This window comes from Ceratotherium simum, chromosome 13, assembly GCF_057802395.1.
Source record: "Ceratotherium simum simum isolate JZ-2026a chromosome 13, ASM5780239v1, whole genome shotgun sequence".
Lineage (NCBI taxonomy): Eukaryota > Metazoa > Chordata > Mammalia > Perissodactyla > Rhinocerotidae > Ceratotherium > Ceratotherium simum.
Genome location: NC_141912.1, coordinates 10,732,486 through 10,750,133, shown reverse-complemented (window position 1 = coordinate 10,750,133; position 17,648 = coordinate 10,732,486). Strand labels below are relative to the sequence as shown.

Sequence of the window (17,648 nt, the reverse complement as noted above, 5' to 3'; positions counted from 1 at the left end):
GCAGAAAAAGCATTTGACAAAATTCAATCCATCTATGACAAAAACTCTCAATAAAGTGGGTATAGAGAGAACATAACTCAACATAATAAAGGCCATATATGACAAGCCCACGGCTAACATCATACTCAATGGTGAAAAGCTGAAATCTTTTCCTCTAAGATCAGAAACAAGATAAGGATGCCCACTCTCACCACTTCTATTCAACATAGTATTGGAAGTCCTAGCCAGAGTAATTAGGCAAGAAGAAGATAAAAAGTACCCATATCAGAAAGGAAGTGGTAAAACTGCCACTATTTGGAGATGACATGACAGTATATATTAAAAACTCCACCAAAAAACTGATAGAACTAATAAACAAATTCAGCAAAGTTGCAGGATACAAAATCAATATACAAAAGTCTGTTGTGTTCCTATACACTAATAATAAACTACCAGAAAGAGAAATTAAGAAAATAATCCCACTAAGGATTGCATCAAAAAGAAGAAAATACCTAGCAATAAATTTAACCAAGGAGGTGAAAGACTTGAACACTGAAAAGTATAAGACATTAATGAAAGAAATTGAAGAAGACACAAATAAATGAAAACATGTTCCATACTCATGGATTGGAAGAATTAACATTAAATGTCCATACTACCCAAAGCAATCTACAGATTTTACACAATCCCTATCAAAATTTCAATGGCATTTTTCCCAGAAATAGAACAATCCTAATATTTATATGGAACCACAAAAGACCATGAATAGCCAAAGCACCCTTAAGAAAGAACAAAGCTGGAAGCATAACACATTCTGATTTCGAACTATATTATGAAGTTATAATATTCAAAACAGTATAATATTGGCATAAAAACAAGACACATAGATTAATAGAACAGAATAGAGAGCCCATAAATAAACCTACACACAAATGGTCAATTAATTTATGACAAGGAATCAAGAATATACAATGGTGAAAGGACAGTCTCTTCAATAAATGGTGTTGGGAAATCTGGACAATCAAATACAAAAGAATGAAACTGGACCACTACCTTACACCATACAAAAATTAACTCAAAATGGTTTTTAGACTTGAATGTAAGACCTGAAACCATAAAACTGCTAAAAGAAAATATAGACAGTAAGTTCCTTGATATTGGTCTTGGTGATGATTTTTGGATTTGGCAACAAAAGCAAAAATCACCAAGTGGGACTACATCAAACTAAAAAGCTTCTGCATGGCAAAGAAAACCACCAACGAATTGAAAAGGCAATCTACCAAACAGGATAAAATATTTGCAAGTCATAAATCTAATAAGGCATTATTATTCAAAATATATAAAAACCTTATACAACTCAACAGCAAAAAAATAAGCAATTCAATTTTAAAACGGGCAGAGGATTTGAATAGATATTTTTCCACAGAAGACATACAATAGCAACTTGAAAGTTACTGAGAGAGTAGATCTTAACTGTTCTCACAAAAAAGAAATGGTAACTATGTGATGTGAAGGAGGTGTTAGCTAACACTATGGGGCTTATCATTTTGCAATATATAAGTGTATCAAATCAACAAGTTGTACATCTTAAACTTAGACAATGTTATATGTCAATTATATCTCAATAAACCTGGGGAAAATATCCTTGGAAGCAGGAAAAAAAAAAGTCTCTTCAGGTATATCAAAATAGATAAATAAACAAACATATCACAATGTTTATCTAATGGATGAGGCGATATGACAGTGGGGAATATAAATAAAAGAGAGGAAGCAAGGAATCCTTTGAGCACTCAAACAAGAAACAAGTTTAATTCACTTAGAAGGAAAAAAAATTCTACCCTAGAAAATGGTGAAACATTACCAAGTCCTCACAAAATGAATAAGTCAAAGATTTATTCCCAGTCAAGCTGTCTAAGTTAAAAGTTACAAACAAGGGCCAGCCCAGTGGTGTAGAGGTTAAGTTCACACACTCAGCTTCGGCTGCCCAAGGTTCACAGGTTCAGGTCCTGGGCGCAGGCCTACACATCACTTAACAAGCCATGCTGTGGCAGGCATCCCACATATAAGGTAGAGGAAGATGGGCCTGGATATTAGCCCATGCCCAATCTTCCTCAGCAAAAAGAGGAGGATTGGCAACAGATGTTAGCTCAGGGCTAATCTTCACCAAAATAAAAAAAATTTACAATCAAATATTTTTGAGGGCCAGCCCCATGGCTTAGCGGTTAAGTGAGCGCGCTCCACTGCTGGCGACCCGGGTTCGGATCCGGGGCGCGCACCGATGCACTGCTTCTCCGGCGATGCTGAGGCCGCATCCCACATACAGCAACTAGAAGGATGTGCAGCTATGACATACAACTATCTACTGGGGCTTTGGGGAGAAAAATAAATAAATAAATAAAATCTTTAAAAAAATATATTTTTGAAAAGAAACAGACCATATGGTGAAATAATTTTTAAAAACTTAAAAAGGTAGGGCCGGCCCTGTGGCTTAGCGGTTGGGTGCGCGCGCTCCGCTGCTGGCGGCCTGGGTTCGGATCCCTGGCGCGCACCAACGCACTGCTTCTCCGGCCATGCTGGGGCCGTGTCCCACATACAGCAGCTGGAGGGACGTGCAACTATGACATACAACTATCTACTGGGGCTTTGGGGGAAAAATAAATAAATAAAATTATAAAAAAAAAAAAAGGTAAAATCACATGAAATAATGACAAAATGTGTCATATTAATAAAAATAGATTTAACTCATCTATTCAAAGAAAAAAATCTTCAGATTAAATCATACAGCAAAACCCAATGCTATGCTATATACAAAAAAAAAAATGCCTAGAAAAAAATGATTTAAAGATTGAAAATAAAAACATGGACAAGAGTTTGTCTGGCAAATGCAAATGAAAATAAAGCAAGACTTGTAAAATTAGATGAAGTAGAAATCTGGCCAAAGAGCATTAAATCAAGAAAGAACAACAAAAGGGTAAAGAAGCAAACCACTTCATTTTAGGCTTCAGAGAAGTATCAAATAATTTCTAAGGAAAATGAAAAGGTGAAAATAAATAAATAATTATTAAGCACCCAAGGAAACAATGCACCATGAGAAAGCAGCAGAAGAATCAGACAGTGGAAAGGTATTCATAAAAATTTTAGCTACTGGAATTCTCAGACACACATTATTAAAAACACCTACTCTTTTTAAAGAAATAAAATCAAGCTTAAACATATCTGCAGGAAACAGCACTATGTAAAATGATCTAGCAGATCTGTAGGGAACCAAGCAATTTCTAGAAATGAAAAATATAATAATAAACATTCAATGGTAGACTCAACAGCAGATCAGATATAGGTGAGAGGTAGTACTGAACTGAAAGACTAGGCAAATTAAATTACCCAGCATGCAAATAGAGGAAAGAAATGGAAAAATGTAAGAGCAGTTAAGAGAAACAGAATAAAGAATGAGATAGAACATTATGTACCTAATTGGACTTCAAGAAGGAGAAGGAAGAATGAGCCAGAAGCAATATTTGAGGAGATAATAGCTGAGACTTTTTCAGAACTGTTGAAAGACATTATGTTACATATTCATGATGCCCTACAAATGTCAAGCAGAATAAAATGAAAAGAAGACCACACTTAGAAAAATTTTCATAAGTGGAAAATTACCAAAGACAAATAGAAATCATAAGTATTCAGAGGAAGGAAAAAAGGGACAAAATTACCTTCAGTGAGTGACTGTTAGATTGAAAGCTGAATTTTCATCAGCAAGAACAGAAAACAAAAAGCAGTGGAATAATGTATTTGATGTACTGATAGGAAAAGTTCTGCTAATCTGTATTCTACACCCAGTGCTAATTTCAAGAATAAGGGTAAAACAGGCATTTTCATACATGCAAAACTGAGGAAGTTCCCACCAACAAACCCTAACTAAAGGTGTACTTTAGGCAGAAAGAAAGGGGTCCCACATGGAAAGTGTGAGATGCAAAAAGAATGTAAGCAAAGTGGTAAATATGTGGGTATATAAAAATGAAAATTCTACATAAAACAATATTTTAACTTGTAAAATAAAATTAAAATACAGAATAACACACCACATAATGTAGTGGGGATAGGCTAATGAAATTCAAAAGTCTTAAGGTCCTGTATAATCCAGGGAGAAAATAATATTATTGATTAAAGTTAGACTTTGAAAAGTTATGCACGCTATGATTTCTAGGTTAATTAGTAAATGAAAAAAAATAGAGTATATAACTACAAATTAGTAGAGGGAAAAATGGAATGAGAAAAACATACTTAAGCAAAATTAAAAGAAAATGAGAAGGAAAACAAAATGGTTGGGTCACACAGAAAGTACAAAATAAATTGGTAGATATAATCCAAATATAGGAGTAATTACATTAAATATAAACGGACTAAATATTCCAGTTAAAAGACAAATGCTATGATATGAGGGGTGGGAGAGTCCAACTATAAGCTGTTTACAAGTGATACCTATAACATTAGAATATATATGTTAAACATAAAAGGATGAAGAAAATTACACTATGCTAATTCTAAACAAAAGAAATAACAGACTTCAAGACAAAAACATTACTGGAGATAAAGGAGGTCACTGCATAATGATAAAAGTTTCAGTATACCATAAGGATAAACTATTTTACATTTAGAAGCACCTAAAGACATTCTTATTTTATATAAAGCAAAACTGAACAGACCAGAAGGAGAAATTAACAAGTCTACAATCATAATGAAAGTTTTTACACACTACTCTCAACAATTAATAGAACGAGTAGACTGAAAAAGTAAGAACATAAAATATTTAAAGAACATAGTTAAGAAAAGTGACTTAATGGATATACATATATATAGACACTGCACCCAATAATTGTGGAATATACTCTTTTAACCATAAATTAACCTTTAAAAAATTTGACATATACTGGGCCATAAAGTATATCTCAAAATTTCAAAGGCTGTAATAATACAGACTGTGTTCTCTAGCCACAATGCAATCAGACTAGAAAACCACAACAAAAAGATAGTTAGAAAAACCTCATACCATGGAGAACTAAAAAATACACTTCTAAGTAACCTATAGGTCAAAAAAGAAGTCAAAACAAAAAATAGAAAATATTTTAAAATAAGCAATAACAAATCTTATATATTACAATATGTGGAATTCACTTATAGCAATACTTAGAAAGGTATAGCATTAAATATATATAATATAGGAAATAATATATGAGGATACCTTTGATTTTTTGGAAGGGAAGAATTTTTTATGACTAAAAACATTTTAACCATAGAGAAAAGATTGATAAATTAGAATTTATCAAAATTAAAAACTTTTGTTTATCAAAAAAGTGTTCAGAAAGACATATAGAGAGAAAATCATAGAGAGAGAGAAGTGCAAACTACAAAGCAGAAGGAGATATTTACAAGACACATAACCTAGACTACAGCCATGCGCCACACGACATTTCGGTCAATGATGGACCCCACATAGGACAGTAGTCCCATAAGATTAGTCCCATAGAGCCTAGGTGCATAGTAGGCTATACCATCTAGGTTCGTGTAAGTACACTCTATGATGTTCATACAACAACGAAATTGCCTAACAATGCATTTCTCAGAATGTATCCCCATCGTTAAGTGATGTGTGACTATACGTGAAGAACTCCTAGGAACTGATATAAAAAGACAACTCTAAAGACAAACAGACAAGATATTCTAAACTCTATGCAAAAGAGGAAATTCAAATGGCTAATAAACATATAAAATGATGCTTAACCTTAATCAGGGATATTTAAATTAAAACTTCAATGTATATACCCACACACACACACGTGTCAAAATTTTAAAATACCCAGATTGGCAAGGATGTGAAGCAACAGAACTCACATATACAGCTGGTGGGAAAGTAAACTGATACAACCACTTTGGAAAAACAGTTTGGCGCATCTACAACTGTTCAAAATATATATACATACACTATGGCAATTTATAGCAATTCTACTCCTAAAAATATACCTAGAGAATATTTTTCACATATGTACCAGGAGAAATGTACATGATTCTTCAGAGTGGCATTATTTATGACAATCAAAACTGCAAACAATCCAAATATGCCACAGCACCACAATGGATAAATAACGGTATATTCATATAACTGAATGCCATATTGTAATGAAAATGAATATATATCACCAGCATGCATCGGCATAAATGGATTTTGCAAATGGCTTTGAGCAAAAGAAGCAGGGCACACAAGATATATACAGTATGATGACATTTGTTTCCATTTCAAATCAAATAAAACTACATATTATTGAGGGATGCATACAAAGAAAGTAAAATTATAAAGAAAAGCAATGGAAGAATTTTCACAAAAGCCTGGATAGTCGTTAACTCGGTGAGAGACAGAGGGAACTAACAGGGTCGGACCCATGTGGAAGAATTCTAAGCTAATGGCAACTTTCTAGTTCTCTCTTTGAGTCGTGATTACATTGTGTTCACCTTATAGTCATTCTTTGAACTCTTCACGTTTTACATCTTCTGAATGTATGATATTTTTCACAATGTAAAAATGAAAAAATAAAAGCAGTGGAATCAAACACAAAATTAAGGTTAATGTCCCCTAGGAAGAGGGGTGGTGCTGGGATGGGTTTGGGGTGGAGCAGACCAGGATTTCAAAACAGTAATGTTCTGTTTCTTAATCTGGTTGGTGGTTGGCAGATGTTTGTTCTATTGATATACTAAGCATCCTGCACATAATTTTTAACTATTTGAATCTTCCTGATATTTAATTTAAAATGTAGAGAAAAAGCAAACAGCTCAGAAACATCCTAAAGAGTGGTTAGGTGTTGCACTAATTCACAATATTGTGAACTCGCCTGGAAACCTTTATACCACTGTTACCATGAGAAAACGAATTTGAAAGTTTTAATTACTTGGCCACACAACCTTTTGGAACATCACTAATAAAATGCAAGTGACCTTACTTGAGGATGGTGCCCCCACCAAGCCCTCCTGTGAGGCCAGGGAGGAAGCTGAGCCCTCTTGTGAGGCCAGAGAGGAGGTGTGCCGGTTGATGGGATTCTGGTCCCAGGCTATGTGCTTCTTGCCACAAGACATTATTGTTCCTGAGTGAAGCCCCCTGATCCTCCCCTTGACCTTCACATTTGTAGCCAGTAAGCAGACCACGCTACCCTCTCCATAGCCTGGCAATAACCACCCTGTAAAGTGGTGTTATCTGCTGCAATTTGAATAACAGCCCAGCCTACCAAAATCAGATTAATATTGCTTTATTCTACGAAATGAGTTCAGTGTTCTCTCACCTCTGTCTTCCAAGTTCTGCAGTTTATGTTTGAAGCTAGTACTTTTCACCAATGACTCTTGGTTCACAGTCTTAAAAACAAAATAAACAGAAGGTATATATATGTACTTTACGTCAAAATAAGAAACATGTGGTGCTACATTATCCCTTGAGAAGAAATAACCCAGTACCTTATGCAAATATAATATTACTTCCGGAAAACCAGATGAATAAAATAATTAAATAGTACCTTAGACACATTTTCTTCAACTTCTGAGTGCTCCAAGGAAGAGAGATCACTCAGGGGGTGGGGACTTGGAAGTTCTGAGTATTAGAGAGAACAGTTTCAAGGGAATAAACACACTAAGAAGCAATATCAGGCAACAACATTGCATTATCGCTCTATATATTAAATCTCGCCATCAAAAAAAACGAGACACTGTTCTAAATTTAAAAAAAAGTTTGTGTCTTTCAGGGCATGTATGGGTATTCGGCTTGTAGGTCTGTAGATAAAATGAATCCAGCTACCTCAACTAGATCAGCATCTTTAGTAGCTGCCCATCTGGCCCCAAATACATGGGCAAGGATTCTCCCACCTCAACCTCATGATCCTTCTCTTTCTCTCTCTCTTAGACCCACTCCTTCATTTCCTCTTACTCTCTAATGATTTATTTTCCTCTCTCCTCTTTTCTTTCCTTACTTCTTTTCTGCCAGTGGCAGCCAAGCTAAGAGGTTGTCAGTCAGTGTTTACTAAGTGCCATTATGTGCCTGGCGATGTGCTAAGCTGCAGAATAATAATGGTGAACAAAACAACCCCCTACTCTTACAAATTTAAAAGATGCGAATAGTTTTAATAAAATACAGTGGGCGTTAAGATAAACCCTATAGGTCAAGGGTTGGCAAACTCTGGCCCGTCAGGCCAAATCAGGTCTGCCACTTGGCTTTATAAACAAAGTTTTGTGGAAACACAGTCACAGCTCTAGGTTTACATCTTGTCTGTGGCTGACTTTGTGCTATAACTGCAGAGTTGAATATTTGCAACAGAAATCATATGGATCAAAAAGTAAAATATGCTTCCTATCTGGTCTTTTATAGAAAAAGTTAACTAAGCCCTGCTATAAGTCATCATTTGAGTTTTCTTGCTTCTTTAAAAGAGGAAAAGTACCAGCAATTCTAATGTACAAGCTGGTCTCAAATGTTAAAGTACAATTAAGACACAATATCCTCTATCTTTTGCTAATGAGGACATTAAAGAGAAGGACAATCATATCTTCACTTTCTTCAAGAGATATTAAAAGAAAAATGTTTTATTTACTTCAAACTACCCTTCCCAAAATATAAATTTCTTTCTATGTAAATCAACAGAAAATAAGGTACCTGTTTTCTGGGCAGAATCTTCAGGAGTTAACAAAGCAGAACTATCCTGAAATTTTGTTCCAGAAATTTTTGGAGGTGTGGCGTTATTTTGCCTGGAGGTATCTTTCCATAACGGTGTTAGAAGTTTAGCCTAAAAGTGTTAAACATTCATAACCACTCAAAACAAGTTATCAAAAAGTTCTAAGACATATCCAATATTCTTCAATAAAGTGTAAGTATTGGATTTACTCCGTTTGAAAATAAACACTAAAACCATAAGATCCCAGAGTTGGAAGCACATTAGGTCATATATCAATTGATAACTCTAAATCAAAGATAACTCAATCAAAGTTCTCAAAGCATGGTCCCAGATGAGAGCAGCAGCAACACCTGGGAGCCTGATGAAAATGCAAATTCTCAAGCCCCATCTGTGATCTACTCAATCGGAAACTCAGGACAGGACCAGCAACCTGTGTTCCAACAAGCCAACCTGATCATTCTGATGATCACTCCAGTCTGAGAGCCACTGCTCTCCATCAGGATTCAGCAAACTACAGTCCCTGCCTCTTCTTCTAAATAAAATTTTATTGCAACACGACACACCCATCTGTTTAGGTATTGCCCACGGCTGATTTCATGCTACAATGGCAGAGCTGAATAGTCGCAGCAGACACCATATGGCCCCAGGGTCCAAAATATTTACTCTCCGGCCCTTTACACAAAAAGTTTGCTGCCCCCTGCTCTAAATTATTCTCATAAACTCCAACACAGAGAAGTGAAGTTTGAATACCAACATTTGTACAAAGTCAGCAATACCCTCACTGAATAACAGCATAGATTTCCCGTCAGTTGCCCAGCTTAAATTTATAGATTCTCAAAACTTTGATGTTTCTTTGGTGCTTATTTAAAACAAAGCTGTATTTACTAAAAACCATTCTTTTGGCCTATTTCTAACTGATAATTCATTATTTCAGGTTAAACTATTCAACAAATATTTAGCTATTTACTCCGGCCCACAAGTTTAATCTATCAACTATTTCTGTCATTGCAGAACATGAGAGACCCTTAGATTCACAGGAGGCAACAATCCCCCAAGCTGATGGAAGAAGGCAGGTGGAGGGCAGATAACCAACCTGGTTGGAGCACTAACCACATTGTATTTCCACACAGGCAGGCAGGGTGCTGACACCCTCAGAATCCCAGCAGCCTCCCCCTTAGAATACTTGGCACTGCACTCTGTAGTGTGTTTTTGTGTGTGTGTGTGTATATATATATATACGCACACATACACACATATATCATTTGACAGGCAACAAAAGCCAACTGCTGAAAGAGGTAATTCAGCTAATAAACAGGAAAAATTAGGCTTTGAATTGGTCTGGAGGACACTGGTGTCCATATTCGTAACTACTTTGCTATAAAACAAGGATAATTGAAGGGAATTAAGAAACTTTGCAAGTTTGTTCAATCTTTATATAAGCCCAATGGCATTTCAACCACACGCAAAATAAAAATGTAAATGTTTAGATCATTAAAAGCTTTGGAAGTAATAAGTCAACAAACTGAAAACTAAGGGAAGAATTAAACCAAGAAGTTGATTTTAAAATGTAAATTTAAAAGAGCATACATTTGCAGGAAATCAGAATAGCCCAGATTTTAAGCATTGCTCATAATAAATCTTTTAGCGACATTTGGGAACAATGAAAAAAGATCCTAAATCTTTACCCAAGATTTACTTGCTAAATGTTTACTAAATGTTTAGAGGTCCTTGCAGTTTCTATTGACAGTGGTTTACATACTAGGAAACCACTGGTTTGTTATTCTCATATTCCTGATGGAATTTTTTTTTGAGAAATAAGTGAAGTTTAACCCTAAACAGATCAACCTGTGTCACGCTACTGCCATAAGGGTACAGGGCAGCCCAGATAAAATGTACTTACTTTGTCTTTCTCACGGTCACCACCACTAGTAGGAGGGAAACGTGGCAAGACTAAAATGAAAAGAAATAAGTGTACAATGGATATGTTTACGTAGGAGAAATACAAAAATTCACTGCTCCTCTCCCAATTATACACATCCACACTAGAAGCAATTCCCACTTCCTACAGCTTGCTCAAATATCCAGCTCTTAAGACCCCTTTCTAATTATTCACCTTGTTCCTCACCACCCAGCATGAATTCTCTGCTCCAGACCCTGTCCTGAATGTTGTCTTCACATCCTCAGTCCCTCCTTTAGTTTCACCTAACTTGGAATGCTTCCCCTTCTCCACACCTCTCCAAATCCTATTCTTTTCCCAAGGATTAGCTCAAGTCCCGCCCACCTCTTCCTTGAAGCTTTTCCTGATGATTCCATCTCATGTCCGATTCCTCTTATCTGAACTCCTCCTCCATTTATCTATAGGTCTTATTTAACAATTATTGGTCAATTCCATATTCTTTTGTATCGTTTCACGTATGTACATTTTACCTTTCTGGCATAATTGTATCCGGGGAGGTCACGTGATCATATATTTCTTTGGTAACCTCTCCCATCATGTACTGAAAAGTAAATACCTGCTGATTTATTTGACAAGTGACTTGAAAGAGGACATAACGCCAAACTTACCTTTTAAGCTACTTCTGATTCTTGTCTTTTTTCTACCAGAATATGGTTTTAGGGATTTCTTTCTTTGGTTACTGGTCCAAGATAGCTCACTGGTACTAGCACTTGAATCTTGATCACTCTCTGAGAAGAGGTGTTTCCTGTAACTAAGCTTTTACAAACACAGGGGATAAATGACAACTATTAAAGCAGTGTTAGTGCCATTTATGTACAATTAAACATATTTTAAAGTTAGACAAAAGAAAAGTAACTCCTTCTTCTAGAAGACTCGGCTGTCTTATATAATAAAAAGGCATAAAAGTACTGAGGGGGGAGGCAAAGAAGAAAGGGATTATTTCTTTAGTTAATTCTCAACCAAACTGCTGTTGTAAAGGATGACAAAATCCTCTCTAATCAAACACTTGCAACTGAAAAGATACGAGGTAACAGTTCAAAAGCTGAAGCACCTGAATGTTGTGTCAACACTATAACTTCAAAATACTAACCTAAGTGACAAAAAAAAAATACATATTAAAATAAGTTTTGCAAAGACATGCTTATCTATATCTTAGAGGAACCAAAATAAAACAAGAGGGTCATTTCTATTTAAGACTTAAAGCATTTTGAAACTGAGCCTGGACTAGAAAGTATATAGATTTACGGCAAGTTTAATCTGTTCTGGTGGATCATTCAACCGTACTTTGATATTTACACATTTTAAAAATCTTTGATTTTGGATTCATTTTTAGAAATGCTGTGACAAATAAATGTTTATGCTCAATTTTTATAGGGAGTTTCTTTTGATCTTAACAAAAACACATACTCTGTTTGAGCTCTTTCTGTTGTACCCCTCCAGAAGCCCAGTCCTTAAACCACCATGCCTCTATAGGGGCGCCACCATTCAGCTGTTAACAATTCATTCTCATTTCAGGCCAGGGAGGAGTCTTATGAATCCAAACACATTAAGTGGTGACACTATCTTATATGGTCTTCTCAAATATGAAACACACCAGCTGGAGGATACACCCTGTGCCTGGAATGGCAAAGTACAGAATCAGCTCCCAAGGCCACCGCTATATCAGGATGAGAACTGGCGTCACCCTCATTTATGACAGTACAACTCATAATATTTAAGATAGATGATGGTGAGCTACTTATTTTTCAAACGAATTCATTTTTGAAGACCCAATTACTCCTACTTTAAAATGTTTAGCAGTTCAACATTTTGTAGAGAAGGTCATTTTTAAAAGGAACCTTGGGAGGGGCTGGCCCGGTGGCCCAAGCAGTTAAGTGTGCACGCTCTGCCTCGGTGGCCCGGGGTTTGCGGATTCGGATCCCGGGCGTGTACCGCCGCGCTGCTTGTCAAGCCATGCTGTGGCGGCGTCCCATATAAAGTAGAGGATGATGGGCACAGACACTAGCTCAGGGCCAGTCTTCCTCGGCAAAAAAAGAGGAGGATCGGCATCGGATGTTAGCTCAGGGCTGATCTTCCTCACAATAAATAAAAGGAACCTTGGGAGCCAGGCCTATTTGCATCTTACTTATTAGCTGGGGGACGGGGGCGGGGGGGGGTGCGGAAGGTTGAGGTTACCACCACATTTGTCACAGTGTTCTTCAGCCCAGTGTCTCGTAAAGAGTAAGCATTACTTCATTTAATGCCCTCAATTAAAAAACCATGTATCGAGGCTTTCACAGTTTCTTTGGTCTTATATAAAAAGGTGTTGAAGAAAGTTATTTACAAAAACAAAAGTATTTAGAATAACGATTCTTAAATTTGGCTGCATATTAGTATCACCAGGACGAGGCTTTAAAAAAATCCCAATGCCTGGACATTAGTCGGGATCAATTAAGTCAGAATCTTTGGGGAAGGGATCCAGGCTTCAGTAATTTCTTCAGCTCTCCATGTGATTCCAGTTGGAGGACTGGGCAGCCAAGAATGAGAACCATTGTTAAAAGAAAGCCAGAAGGGGCCTTAACTCATTTGTTTGAAGCCCATGATCTCAATTGTAGAAAAATTTTTCATTTAGCGTTCGTATAGAGATTTTTTTTTAACGCGCTGACCATAGGTTTAGAGCGTTGTGCTTCCCAAAGTGCGAGCAACACTGCAGGGGTGTAACGTGGTGCACACAGGAACAAAACCTTGCCACTGACTCAGCGTGCAACACTTCTGCTCAGTTCATTAACACCTCTGATTGTACTCAGGATAAATCTCAGGTGCTAGCTGGTCTTTAACTTCTCTTCTACTTACTAATCTTTTTTAACAAAGCAAGAACAGGCATTAGGCTCAAAGCCTAATACGAGTAAAAGTGTAGCTAAACATGACAACTTTGTTCTCTTTTGTTGTATTTTGGGGGGCTTACCTACTATTTGTCACAATTAATGCTGATTTTCCATTTGAAAGTGAAATAATTTCTTTTAAAATAAGTTTAAGATAAATTTAACTGAGAGAAATAGAGATAAAGATCAGTGATGAAAAAACTTGAAGATGCTAAACAAAATTTAGGGAGTATTGCCCCCAAACAATAAAAATTATTCCATTACCGACATCCTTATTTCTTGCTTTCTGTCACCCTCGAAATCAGACTCTTCCCTAAAACAAAACATATCGAGTTAATGGAACTGAACCACCATCACCTTCTCCTTCCCAAACTTCATAGCCCTAATTTTTGTTTTCCTTTCATGCGTCCTTTGTCTGATTGTGAGCCCAGCGCATGGGAGGTACCTCATTCTGTAGACAAACTTTTCACCTTGCAATCCATTTCCCTAGTTCCTCTTTCTGACAACAACTGGTTATTCAAAACAAAAGAAACCTCTGTTGAGCCCTTCACTGTCAGGCATACAAAGAAGAGGAGGGCAGGGTGGGATCAGCAAGTAAGCAGCAAGCTGTGGCAATGCTGCAGAGCAGTATTTCCCATCTGGCTCTACCTTAGAATCAATTGGGGTGCTGAAAAAGAAGGTTTCCCTGATGATTAGTGATGTTGGGCATCTTTTCATATACCTATTGGCCATTTGAATGTCTTCTTTGGAGAAATATCTATTCAAATCCTTTCCCCATTTTTTTAATCAGGTGATTTTTTGCTATTGAATTGCAGGAGTTCCTTATATATTTTGGATATTAACCCCTTATCAGATATATGACTTGCTATTATCAAAGAAACCAAAGTGTCGGCGAGGATATGGAGAAATTGGGACCCTTGCACATTGTTCGTACGAATGTAAAATGGTATAGCTGCTATGGAAAACAGCATGAAGTTTCCTCAAAAAATTAAAAAGAGAACTACCATATGATCCAGCCATCCCACTTCTGGGTATATATTCAAAGGAAATGAAAACAGGATCTCGAAGAGATATCTGCATTCCCATGGTCATTGCAGCCTTATTCACTATAGCCAAGATCTAGAAACAACATAAGTGTCCACTGATGGATGAATGGATAAACAAAATGTGGTACATACATATGATAGAATACTAGTCAGCCTTAAAAAGAAAGAAACCCTGAAATATGCAACAACATAGATGAACTTGGAGGACATTATGCTAAGTGAAATAAGCCAGTCACAGAAGGACAAATACTGCATGATTCCACTTATAAGAGGTATCTAAAATGGTCCAACTCATAGAAACAGGATAGAATGGTAATTGGCAGGGGCTGGGGGAAATGTGGAGTTGCTATTCAACAGGTATAAAGTTTCAATTATGCAAGATGAATAAGTTCTAGAGATTTGCTGTATAAAGTGCCTATAGTTAACAATACTGCATTGTGTACTTAAATTTTTTTTAACAGGGTAGAGTATATGTTAAATGTTCTTATCACAATGAAAAAAAAGGGAAAAAAAAAATGAAAAAGCTAATGCACCCCTATTTCCAGGCAATCAGTGATCTACATTCTGTCCCTATAGATTTGCATTTTGTAGTATATTATGTTAATGGAATTATACAATATGTAGTACCTTTCTTTTATCTGGCTTCTTTCACTTGGTGTGATTATTTTGAGATTCATTCATGTTGTGTACATCATAGCTAATTCCTTTTTATTTCTGAGTAGTATTTCACTGTATGGATATAACAAAATTTATTTATCCATTCAACTATCAATGTACATTTGGGTTGTTTCCAGTTTGGGACTGTTACAAATAAAGCTGCTATAAACATTCGTGTACGTGCCTTTGTGTGGACATATGCTCTTATTTCTCTGGGGTAAATACCTAGGATTGAAATAGCTGGCCCCTAGGATAGGTGTATATTTAACATTTTAAGAAACTACCAGCAGTGTATGAGTTCCAGTTGCTCCACATCCTCATCAACACTTGGTATAGTCAGTCTTTCTAATTTTAGCCATCCTAATACATGTGTACTAATATCTCATTATACTTTTAATTTACATTTCCCTAATAGCTAATGATGTTGAGCAACTTTTCATGTGCTTACCTGCCATCTGTGGATCTTCTTTGATGAAGTAGCTATTCAAATCTTTTGCATATATTTTTATTTTTATTGCCTATAGTTATTATTGAATTTTGAAAATACTTAATATATATTGGGTACAAGTCCTTTATCAGATGTACACTTTACAAATATTTTTTGCAAGTGTATGGCTGGTCCTTTCATTCTCCTAACAGTGTTTCTCAAAGAGCAGAAGTTTTTAATTTTGATGAAGTCCAATTTATCAACTTGTTCTTTTATGGACTTATTTTTGGTGTCATATCTAAGAAATTTTTGCCTAACCCAAGGTCACAAATATTTTTTATTATATTTCTTTCAAATATATTTTACATTTAGGTCTATGATCCATTTTTAGTTAATTTTTTATATGATAGAAGGTAAAGATCGAAGATCATTTATTTTCTTGCATATATGGATATTCAATTGTTCTAGCACCATTTTTTTTAAACTATCCTTTCTCCACTAAATTGTCTTTGCATTTCTGTCACAGATTAGTTATCCATATATGTGTAGGTCTATTTTTGGACTTCCTAGTCTGTTTCATTTATTTATCTATCTTTATGCCAAAACCATACTCTCTTGATTACTGTAGATTTATAGTAAGTCTTGAAAGCAGGTAGTATGTTAGCCCTCCCACTTTGTATTCCTTTTTGAAATCTGTTTTGGCAATTATAGGTCCTTTAAATTTCCATCTGAAATTTAGAAATAGCTTGCAATTTCTAAAAAAAGAACCCAACCAAACAAAAGATAAATAAACAAAAAAACTCTGCTGAGATTTGAGTTGGGTTTGTACTGAATCTATAGATCAATTTGGAAAGAACTGGCATCTTAACAATATTGAGTCTTCCATTCCATGAACACAGTATCTCTTTCCACTTATTTAGATTTTTCTTAATTTCTCTCAGAAATGTTCTGTAGTTTTCAGTGTAGGCGTCTCTCAAATTTTTTGCCAAATTAATCCTTAAGTATGTCATATCTTTAATACTATTGTAAATGGTATTGCTTTTTTTCAATTTCTGATTGTTGCTAGCATAAAGAAAAACTTGATTTTTGTATCCTTTCAATTTTGTTAAATTTACTCATTAGTTCTCTAATAAGCAAATTCAATTAAGTTGCAGATACAAAATGAACACACAAAAACCAGTTGTGTTTCTACACACTAACAATGAACAACATGAAAAGAAAATTAAGAAAACAATTCCACTGATAATAGCACCATAAAGAATAAAATGCTCCAGAATAATTTTAAGGAGGTGAAAGACTTGTACACTGAAAACTACAGAACGTTACTGCAAGAAATTAAGAAGACACCAATAAATGGAAAGATATCCCATGTTCATGGATTGGAAGATTTAATATTGTTAAGATGTCAATATTACCCAAAGCAATCTACAGATTTGATACAGTCTCTATCAAAACCCCAATGTTTTTTGCAGAAATAGAAAAGTCCTTCCTAAAATTCATATGGAATCCAAAGGGACTGTGAAATGCCAAACAAGCTTGAAAAAAAAGAACAAAGTTGGAGAGCTCCTACTTCCTGATTTCAAAACTTACTACAAAGCTACAGTAATCAAAGCAGTGTGGCTCTGGCATAAAGACAGACATGTAGACCAAGAGAATAGAGAGCCCAGAAATAAGCCCTCTCACACATATGGTCAAACAATTTTTGACATAAGTGTCAACACCATTCAATGGGGGAAAGGACACTCTCTTCAACAAATGGTGTTGAGAAAACTAGATATCTACATTGCAAAAGAATGAAGGTGGACCCTTATCTTACACCCATACAAAAATTAAGTCAAAATAAATCAAAGACTTAAATGTAAGAGTTAAAACTATAAAACTCTTAGAAGAAAACATAGAGGAAAAGTTTCATGACAGTGGATTTGGCAATGATTTTTTGAATATGACACTAAAAACACGGCAAACAAAAGAAAAAAATAGATAAATTGGACTTGATCTAATTAAAAACTTCTGTGCATCAAA

General features: G+C 35.6%; 1 protein-coding gene across 1 annotated transcript in view; it reads right to left on the bottom strand.

Annotated features, from left to right (window-relative positions):
- Positions 1-17,648, bottom strand: part of SYCP2L (synaptonemal complex protein 2 like) — a 94,238-nt gene that overhangs the window by 30,322 nt on the left and 46,268 nt on the right. The window contains exons 16-21 of the mRNA XM_087437845.1: positions 13,761-13,809; positions 11,244-11,391; positions 10,579-10,628; positions 8,660-8,789; positions 7,533-7,606; positions 7,305-7,374 (exon numbers count right to left, since the gene is read on the bottom strand). Coding sequence (XP_087293971.1) covers positions 7,305-7,374; positions 7,533-7,606; positions 8,660-8,789; positions 10,579-10,628; positions 11,244-11,391; positions 13,761-13,809 — 521 coding nt within the window. The remainder of the gene's footprint in view (positions 1-7,304; positions 7,375-7,532; positions 7,607-8,659; positions 8,790-10,578; positions 10,629-11,243; positions 11,392-13,760; positions 13,810-17,648) is intronic.